General features: G+C 46.9%; 1 protein-coding gene across 2 annotated transcripts in view; it reads right to left on the bottom strand.

Annotated features, from left to right (window-relative positions):
* The window catches only part of tmtc3 (transmembrane O-mannosyltransferase targeting cadherins 3), a 36,532-nt gene that overhangs the window by 20,249 nt on the left and 6,283 nt on the right, over positions 1–10,000 (bottom strand). The window contains exons 4-7 of one of the 2 annotated variants that reach the window (XM_027135229.2): positions 4,371–4,470; positions 3,227–3,342; positions 2,242–2,414; positions 1–27 (exon numbers count right to left, since the gene is read on the bottom strand). The exon at positions 1–27 is cut by the window's left edge and continues 226 nt beyond it. In XM_027135229.2, coding sequence (XP_026991030.2) covers positions 1–27; positions 2,242–2,414; positions 3,227–3,342; positions 4,371–4,470 — 416 coding nt within the window. The remainder of the gene's footprint in view (positions 28–2,241; positions 2,415–3,226; positions 3,343–4,370; positions 4,471–10,000) is intronic. The other variant, XM_027135258.2, reaches the window with a different exon arrangement.

Genomic DNA, 10,000 nt, shown 5'->3' with positions numbered 1-10,000 from the left:
GAGCTGACGGCTGCTGGGTTATCAAACCTGCAACAAACAAATAAGATGCTATGTTCAACACAATACACACAAACAGTACACACACACACACACAAAAACAGCTGAAATGGTTTGGTTAAACCTGCGCTCTGTAAAGAGACGTTTGTTCTCGGGCTTATGAAAGGAGTCTCCAGCGTCAAGCTTCGTCACCTCGAAAACTTTTCAGGGGGTGGGCGGGGCACTAGGCGACTGTCGGCGTCGGCGTATGCGGAAGAGGGCAGAGTGTGCTGCGAGATGTTCAGTTGTGAAGGCAAACGCTTCCACGTACCGAGCTCTGAGGGTTAATGGTTTCCAAACACTCGGGTAGTTATTTATCCGGTTTGTTATCATCACTCTAATAAATGCCATTTCACTGATGCGCTGTCTTTGAATCTCGAGTGGTTATTTATCCGGTTTGTTATTATCACTCTAATAAATGCCATTTCACTGATGCGCTGTCTTTGAATCTGTCACATGTTCTGTGAAGACTTGCCAATACACTAATAGGCATTTTGGCAGCGCTGACTTGTGCCTTTCTGACTCGAGCATCACATCGAGCTCTCGTGCCTTCGTCTCTTCGTGCAGTTAAACGACACGCCGATCGTTACACGTCCTCCGAAACTTAGAAAGGCGTCTGCCGGCGAAACGCCGCTGGTTTCTCCGACCGCGCTCTTATTCGTGTGCACACTGAGCAAGAAGAATCGGCAAAAGTGTCATAAGCTTTTAAAGCTGTGGTGAATGATCTCTTATGGTTCTATTCAGACGAGATTAGTTTTAAGTTACACGAGGAAGCGAGTCTGCAGACTGCGCATTCCACCGCCTTCACAGATTATAAAGATTATGGCGTCTTTTATTTACTACTGAAGGGGCTGTAAAAATAACAGCGGGTAATACAAATCCACTGTGGCGTGACACGGTAAGCGCTTTGTCACATCCTGTAGAAAGTTTTTAGCTTGAAGGCTCTCGAGTCTATGTGCATGGACACAACCCTTATGACAAGGATAAGGACCAAGAATCCATGGCAGCGTTTGTATTCTTTGTATAATATGCACCTGAGTGCATAACAAATCCTAAAGAGCGCAGAATTCTTCATTTTATTCATCAGAATGTTTGCATTTATTTTTTGACTTGACTTTCAATCTCTAGAAAAAAAAAAAAAAAAACAAATTCAAATAAAATTTCCCCTACGTCGTCAGGGGCGTACAAACTTTAGCGCACTGCTCTGTGAAGGCTCACGGTCACCTCAGAGTTCTGGTTTTATCCATAAACCCAATAGTTCATTCCTGGATAATAAATGTGCTGCCACTCTGCACAACGCTCTTTGTTCTGGGGCACAGGACCAGACACAATACAACTGCCCCAGAGCAAAGAGGGTTGTGCAGAGTGGCAGTTGTGTTGTATTGTGTCTGGTCCTGTGCCCTGACCCCTGGCTTTCGTACGAAGAAAAGAATTCCTGAGGAACGGCTGAAGAATCACTGAAAGAATTTGGTGAGTAACGTTGCGGTCTCACAGCTTCAACGTTCCCGGGTTAATCCTCGGATTGTGTTACCGTCTATACAAAGTTCTCCAAGTATCGGTTTGGGTTCACTCCAGGTTCTGGCTTTTCCTACCATCTTAAATAGTGGGATTGTGAACCCAGGACACCGGGGTTGGGGTTGTGAACCCATGACACTGGGGTTGGGGTTGTGAACCCATGACACTGGGGTTGGGGTTGTGAACCCATGACACCGGGGTTGGGGTTGTGAACCCATGACACCGGGGTTGGGGTTGTGAACCCATGACACCGGGGTTGTGAACCCAGGACACCGGGGTTGTGAACCCATGACACCGGGGTTGTGAACCCATGACACCGGGGTGGGGGTTGTGAACCCAGGACACCGGGGTGGGGGTTGTGAACCCAGGACACCGGGGTGGGGGTTGTGAACCCAGGACACCGGGGTGGGGGTTGTGAACCCAGGACACCGGGGTGGGGGTTGTGAACCCAGGACACCGGGGTGGGGGTTGTGAACCCAGGACACCGGGGTGGGGGTTGTGAACCCAGGACACCGGGGTGGGGGTTGTGAACCCAGGACACCGGAGTTGGGGTTGTGAACCCAGGACACAGGGGTTGGGGTTGTGAACCCAGGACACAGGGGTTGGGGTTGTGAACCCAGGACACAGGGGTTGGGGTGGTGAACCCATGACACCGGGGTTATAAATTCCCCCATTTTAAGATTAGCTCACCTGGTGAAGACGGGCAGTTGCGACTGAATGACTTGCACTCGCACTATAACCAGCAGCAGCGTGCTGATGACCAGCACCACCAACTTCAGCAAGGTCTGCAGCACAGAGTACGGAAACATATCCTTCCCTCGTACCACCTGCAGCGCCATCTCCATCAGCAGGGGCAAGGTGAACTGCGCCACAGACAGACAGACAGACAGACAGACAGACGGAGGGAGGGAGGGAGGGAGGGAGAGAGCAGAAGACGCCAGACAAAATTAACGACCTGCAACCTGTGTATTTATCTGTTATCATCTACTCTACAGACTCTAGGTTAGTTAATTATACCATTATTAAACATAACAAGCAGATCATTAACCCAGAAATGCCCCCGCCGGGGTGAGGAGCGATTTGCAGCGTTTGGATAGGATTTTGTTCGCATTATGAATTATTATTTCAGCAGCCGCCAGCCCGAGGATGTGTAAACAAACAGATCTAACGGTTTAACAGAAAAAAAAAGGAAGAAACGGCGACAAAAGTGTTGCAGAATAGAAACGTCGACAAACCGTTTTTTTTTTATTAAATTAAATAACTTTAAAAAAATAATAACAACAAAAACATGCGTCGTTTTAACAAAGCAAACAGAAAATCGGGGCCAATTTTGGCGTTAAAATGAGTTTTTTTCGGCTCCTCTATTTTTGTAGTCGATAATCCGTAATTATACTCATCATTCGCTATAATTATCGCTACTTACCAAAACATACCAGAGTTATTATAGCACATGACCGCATTATTATTACTGCGTAGTCATATTTTTATTACCTAGAGGCACTTTCACTACTACTGCTGCTTTAACAATCATCATCATCATCATCATCAAACTAGAGACACGACTGGGTCAGCTACAGGATAAACACACGCTATTATAATAGTAAAATATATCTGATTAAAATATTAGATCGGACTCGGTATGTGATTCTGATGCAGTGGGACGGAGACGTCTTACCCCTTGGGCTACAAAAACTTCGTACACGCAGCAAATCCCGATCACGGTGATTCCCTGCTCTTTACATAGAGTCGCTACGGCAACCAGGAACACGGTCAGAACGATGGGCATCCACACTGCCACACAAACACACACACAGGGGGTTAATAAACACCAGGGGTTCTTTTTATTTATATAGGTTTTTTTTTTTTTTTAAACAGACACGGATTAGCACAGACGTGCACACAGACAGATCGTGGCCTAATGGTTAGAGAGTTTGACTCCTAACCCTAAGGTTGTGGGTTCGAGTCTCGGGCCGGCAATACCACGACTGAGGTGCCCTTGAGCAAGGCACCGACCCCCCCCCCTCACGAGAGAAGTGAGGCAGACAGAGAGAGAGAGAGAGAGAGAGAGAGAGAGAGAGAGAGAGAGAGACAGATAGGCACACAGAGAGGCAGAGAGAGAGAGAGAGGCACACAGAGAGGCAGAAAGAGAGAGAGAGAGAGAGAGGCACACAGTAAGGCAGAAAGAGAGAGAGAGAGAGAGAGGCAGACAGAGTGAGGCAGAGAGAGAGGGGCAGGCACAGAGTCAGACAGAGAGAGGCAGGCAGAGAGAGAGACAGAGAGGCACACAGAGAGGCAGAAAGAGAGAGAGAGAGAGAGACAGAGAGAGGCAGGCAGAGAGAGGCAGGCAGAGAGAGAGATACAGAGAGGCAGAAAAAGAGAGAGAGAAAGAGAGAGGCAGAGAGGCACACAGAGAGGCAGAAAAAGAGAGAGAGAAAGAGAGAGGCAGAGAGCGAGAGACAGAGAGGCACACAGAGAGGCAGACACAAATAAACGACACCCAACCGTCTCCCTAAAGAAAACCCCTGTGAATGAGCTGTTACTATAGAAACGCTAAGCAGAAAATAATTTAACCCCGTTTGCAGCCGCACTGCCGCCTGATGCGTGACACCTCCTGATGTGTGGATTTATTCCTTTAGTTAATATTTATAGTCTGTACAAGTGTGCCGAGATCAAAGGCATGTGACGTGACAGGAGGAGAACAGTACATGCTGTTCTGAACGTTTAGGCAGCGAATATGACCTGAATCTGTCTGGGAGGGGAAACGCCGATCGTCACCAAACCTGATTAGGAATGTTTCACATAAACAAACAATGTTTTACCGATGGAGCGATCGGAGCCTTTCGACTTGGTGTACGCCAGGAAGGCCGCCAGGAGAAAGATGGAGGACAGCAGCTCGGCTCGGCCCACGACGCCCGTGACCTGGAGGGGAAACAAACAGACAAACAAACAAACGACGTGAGATCGGTTTACAACTCCGGGATAACGTGTGTGTGTGTGTGTGTGTGTGTGTGTGTGTGTGTGTGTGTGGTGCTCAGGAGTGAGGAACCTGTCAAGTTATGCACCTAGAGGCACATTTATAAAAACCTGAACCAGAGCTGGAGCTGATTTCTGACACTGAACAAGACCATGTGTTATATCGTCACGATAGAACCAGGGGCCTCGCCGAAGATGAATCCGGGGCCGACGGCCGCCGTCACACTCGAGTGAGTCAGAGGACCTCGGAGATGGCAAGTCAGAGCAGGCTCCAAGGAACAGCAGCGAAAGAACGACGCGTTTGTTAAACTGGTACAATGAGAACGAGAACAATCGGATACAGCGTTTTGTTCTGCTGATAATTAACGTGGCGTCTAATCTGGTGGCCTGGGACATGTTTACAGTCGCCATGACAGCCAATGACTGGAGGTTTGACAGGTTCTCACCACCTCACGGTCAGCGCCGTACAGAACCGCCGGCAAAAACATCACGGCGACGATGAAGCCACCTTTTGACACCAGACGCTGTTTGTAACTGTTGTTAAAACGACGAAATAAGTATAAATAAATAAATAAATAAATAAATAAATAAAAGATCTACAAATAGTTCAGAAAAATGAAAAATCAGAAAACGATCAAAATTCACACAAACGATACAAAAGTATAAAAGTATTTTATATAAAATAAAAACAATTGTGCACTACATCACAAATCAAAATGTTAACAATAATAATATTATTATTATTATTAATAATAAACAGCAAAGGTTTGTAAAACACAAAGCATTGACACATCAGTATATTTGATGTTATACACCAGGGTTAAAGGAAAATGGCCTGAAAATTAACACTTATAAAAATTGTAAAAATCCATAAATTTTAATAAACATATATCATGTAATACTACTAATAAAAGGAGAGAAATTCAATTGAGAGAGAGAGAGAGAGAGAGAGCAAGAGCGAGAGAGAGAGAAGTGTTTACGTTAGAATTTAGGGGAAAAGTAACACTTTAATTTAATATTAAAACTTTCAAATTTTCCCAAATTAAAAAAAAAAGAAAAAGAAACACAGCAGCAAAGTGTTCAGATCTCACCAACACCAAAAGGTCCCGCTATCCAGTACTGCCACCACATGGAGCTCTCTAAACACACACACACACACGTAACACACACACGTAACACACACCTCACAATATCTCCCCTTTCACATCCACACACACACACCTCACATTATGTCCCCTTTCACATCCACACACACACACACAACATACACTCCCACGTAACGCACACACCTCACATTATCTCCCCTTTCACATCCACACACACACACACACACAACATACACTCCCACGTAACGCACACACCTCACATTATCTCCCCTTTCACATCCACACACACACACACACACAACATACACTCCCACGTAACGCACACACCTCACATTATCTCCCCTTTCACATCCACACACACACACACACAACATACACTCCCACGTAACGCACACACCTCACATTATCTCCCCTTTCACATCCACACACACACACACACACACACAACATACACTCCCACGTAACGCACACACCTCACATTATCTCCCCTTTCACATCCACACACACACACACACAACATACACTCCCACGTAACGCACACACCTCACATTATGTCCCCTTTCACATCCACACACACACACAACATACACTCCCACGTAACGCACACACCTCACATTATCTCCCCTTTCACATCCACACACACACACACACAACATACACTCCCACGTAACGCACACACCTCACATTATCTCCCCTTTCACATCCACGTATCACACACACCTCACATTATCTTCCCTTTCACATCCACGTAACACACACGCCTCACATTATCTCCCCTTTCCACATCCGCACACACACACACACCTAAAACACACACACGGGGCGACGGAGCGGCGATGGAACTGTGAGCTTGTCATAATGACTGTAGCGTCAACACACGATTCTGAGACACACTACTGATGATATTTTATTATATTTCTCATTAACACATTTACACAACAAACGCACACACACACACACACACACACATCACACACACCCACACACACCCCACACACCACTACACAAAAATATAAAATATTCCAAAAATGTACTCTGTAATTGTAATTGTAAATGTAATTAATTAATGATTATTGAAATGGGTGTTTTTCTGGGATTTCTTTTTAAACATTACATTTTTTTTAAACTATTATTAAAATGTTATTTTCTTTATTATTTAGAATGACTAGAATTCCTTCTTTCCCACTATTAAGCTGCTGGTTCCTGCATTTCTGAAGGAGTTCAATCTCTTAAAACTGAACTTTTCCTCATTAGAACAAACTCTGATCTACAGGCACTGATAGGAATTTGGCGAATCCTATAAACGGAGATTTGCCACGGGGCAGAAGCGAACACGCTCCCACACACACACACACACACACACACACGGACAGGAAGTCCTGAACACAGCGCTCCGTTGTCTCCGCTCTGTCCTGCAGTCACAGCGCTAGAGTCGCAGGTCAGGAGAGATTCCAGAGGGCTCTGTGTTCGGGGAAAAATGTCCGTTCGTCATGTTAAAGCCTCCTTTGTACACACTCGGAGGAGAGCGACGGACCGAACGGACGAGCGGCACGTGACGGAACACGGATCTGCCGTGTCCTGGTCCTGTAAATTAACACTGGTGTAAAAATAATCCCTCCATAGTGCAAAGAATAAATGACAAAATGTTAACATTAGTGACTAGCTGTCTGACCCAGGCTACAGGCCACGCCCCCAGAGTTAGGAACTGGGGGAAAAAACCCCGTCAGGGATTAATGAGAAGCAGAGACCTGCACCAGAGAGTCTGTATAGTGAAATGAAGTAATTTGGCGAGCGGCAGCAGGAGCGGCAGCAGCGGGAGCAGCAGCAGGAGCGGCGTCTGTACAGCATCAGTGTCAGAGAATCACTACAGCTGTGTACACAAAGGATAAAACTGCAGTGCGGTCGAAGGCTTGTGAGATTCGAACCGTCTCTGATCGGCAACGGTGTTGCTGGAGGTGGGGAAAGGGGGGACTGGCTTGTGGAGGAAGGGGGTCACAGTCGGTGGAGTTGCAAAGACAGAACGAAAGAACGACTGGATGTAAGCGAGCTCAATGAACTTAAAATAACAATATGTACTTTACTCCAAATTACTCATTAATTCTGGCAGAACCGAATTCTCCCTTATGGACACGTCGCAAGAGAGAGAGAGAGAGAGAGAGAGAGAGAGAGAGAGAGACATCATGAGAGAGAGAGAGACAGACACGTCGTGAAAGAGAGAGAGAGACACGTCGTGAAAGAGAGAGAGAGACACGTCGTGAAATAGAGAGAGAGAGACACACACACGTTGTGTGTGTGAGAGAGAGAGAGAGAGAGAGAGAGAGAGAGAGAGAGAGAGAGAGAGAGAGAGACAGATGTTCCCTCGCGCTGCTGTGCAGTCAGACAGATGACAGTATTAGATAAATAGTCACTTTAATATCTTTCTGTCTGTTTCTCTCGTTCTCTAAAGCTGCTTCCACACGACGTCTGGTGTTAAAATGCACAGACAAATAAACCTGAACTGAACTGCACACTAGGGTCCGAACATCCAGGCTACAGCGGAGACGTGTCGGGGGGACATGATGCTGCTGATAGACGTCCCACTGGGTGGAATTTAATGATGATTCCAGTTGGTGTGGTCAACGTTTCCATGCCTGTTCTGAATGGATGGTGTGAGGCGAGAGGGAGAGAACGCAGGAGTAATGAGAAGCAGAGAGCCTGCAGTGGGGAGGATGGAGGAGGATGGAGTAACTGATGAGAAGTGGCAGGAACAACATCTGTACAACGTCAGTGCTGCAGAACTAACACAGCTGTGGAGGCGAGGATAGAGCTGAGCGAGTGTGTGTGTGTGTGTGTGTGTGTGTATGTGTGTGTGTGGGGCTGTTAAGATGGTTTTGGGATTAAATAAATAAATAAATAAACAAACAAATAAAAACAAACAAACAAATAAATAAATCGGTCAGAACGCTGTCAGCAGTCAAGTGAGCAGCTCCATCACAACAAAACTATGGTTTATGTGTTAAAACAAGCAGAAAGGACAAAGGCTATTTATGTGAGAGAGAGAGAGAGAGAGAGAGAGAGAGAGAGAGAGAGAGAGAGAGAGAGAGAGAGAGAGACAGACACATCATGAGAGGGAGAGAGACACATCGTGATAGAGAAGGAAAGCAAGAGAGAGACAGACACGTCGAGAGAGAGAGAGACAGAGAGAGACAGACAGACAGACACGTCGTGAGAGAGACAGACACGTCATTAGAGAGAGACAGACACGTCGTGAGAGAGAGAGACAGACACGTCATGAGAGAGTGAGACAGAGACAGACACGTGAGAGAGACAGACATGTCGTAAGTGAGAGAGAGACAGACACGTCGCGAGAGAGAAACAGACACGTTGTAAGTGAGAGAGACAGACACGTCGTGAGAGACAGACAGACACATCGTGAGAGAGAGACACCGACACGTTGTGAGAGAGAGAGAGAGAGACAGATACGCCGTGTGAGAGAGAGAGAGAGAGAGAGAGAGAGACAGATACACCATGAGAGAGAGAGAGAGACAGATACGCCATGAGAGAGAGAGAGAGACAGATACGCCGTGAGAGAGAGAGAGAGAGAGACAGATACGCCGTGTGTGAGAGAGAGAGAGACAGATACGCCGTGAGAGAGAGTGAGAGACAGATACGCCGGGTGAGAGAGAGAGAGAGAGAGAGAGAGAGAGAGAGAGAGAGACAGATACACCATGAGAGAGAGAGAGAGAGACAGATACGCCATGAGAGAGAGAGAGAGAGAGAGAGACAGATACGCCGTGAGAGAGAGAGAGAGACAGATACGCCGTGAGAGAGAGAGAGAGAGAGAGAGAGACAGATACGCCGTGAGAGAGAGAGAGAGACAGATACGCCGTGAGAGAGAGAGAGAGAGACAGATACGCCGTGTGAGAGAGAGAGAGAGAGAGAGAGACAGATACACCATGAGAGAGAGAGAGAGACAGATACGCCATGAGAGAGAGAGAGAGAGAGACAGATACGCCGTCAGAGAGAGAGAGAGACAGATACGCCGTCAGAGAGAGAGACAGATACGCCGTCAGAGAGAGAGAGACAGATACGCTGTGAGAGAGAGAGAGACAGATACGCCGTGAGAGAGAGAGAGACAGATACGCCGTGAGAGAGAGAGAGACAGATACGCCGTGAGAGAGAGAGAGACAGATACGCCGTGTGTGTGTGTGAGAGAGAGAGAGAGAGAGAGAGAGAGAGAGAGAGACAGATACGCCGTGTGTGTGTGAGAGAGAGAGAGAGAGAGAGAGAGAGAGAGAGACAGATACGCCGTGAGAGAGAGAGAGACAGATACACCGTGATAAGTAGTGACACACTATTTATTACGCTGACAGGATGCGGACTTCTTCTGG

The sequence above is a fragment of the Tachysurus fulvidraco genome, chromosome 17, assembly GCF_022655615.1.
Source record: "Tachysurus fulvidraco isolate hzauxx_2018 chromosome 17, HZAU_PFXX_2.0, whole genome shotgun sequence".
NCBI classification, from domain to species: Eukaryota; Metazoa; Chordata; class Actinopteri; order Siluriformes; family Bagridae; genus Tachysurus; species Tachysurus fulvidraco.
This window is presented reverse-complemented; position numbering and strand designations above follow the sequence as displayed.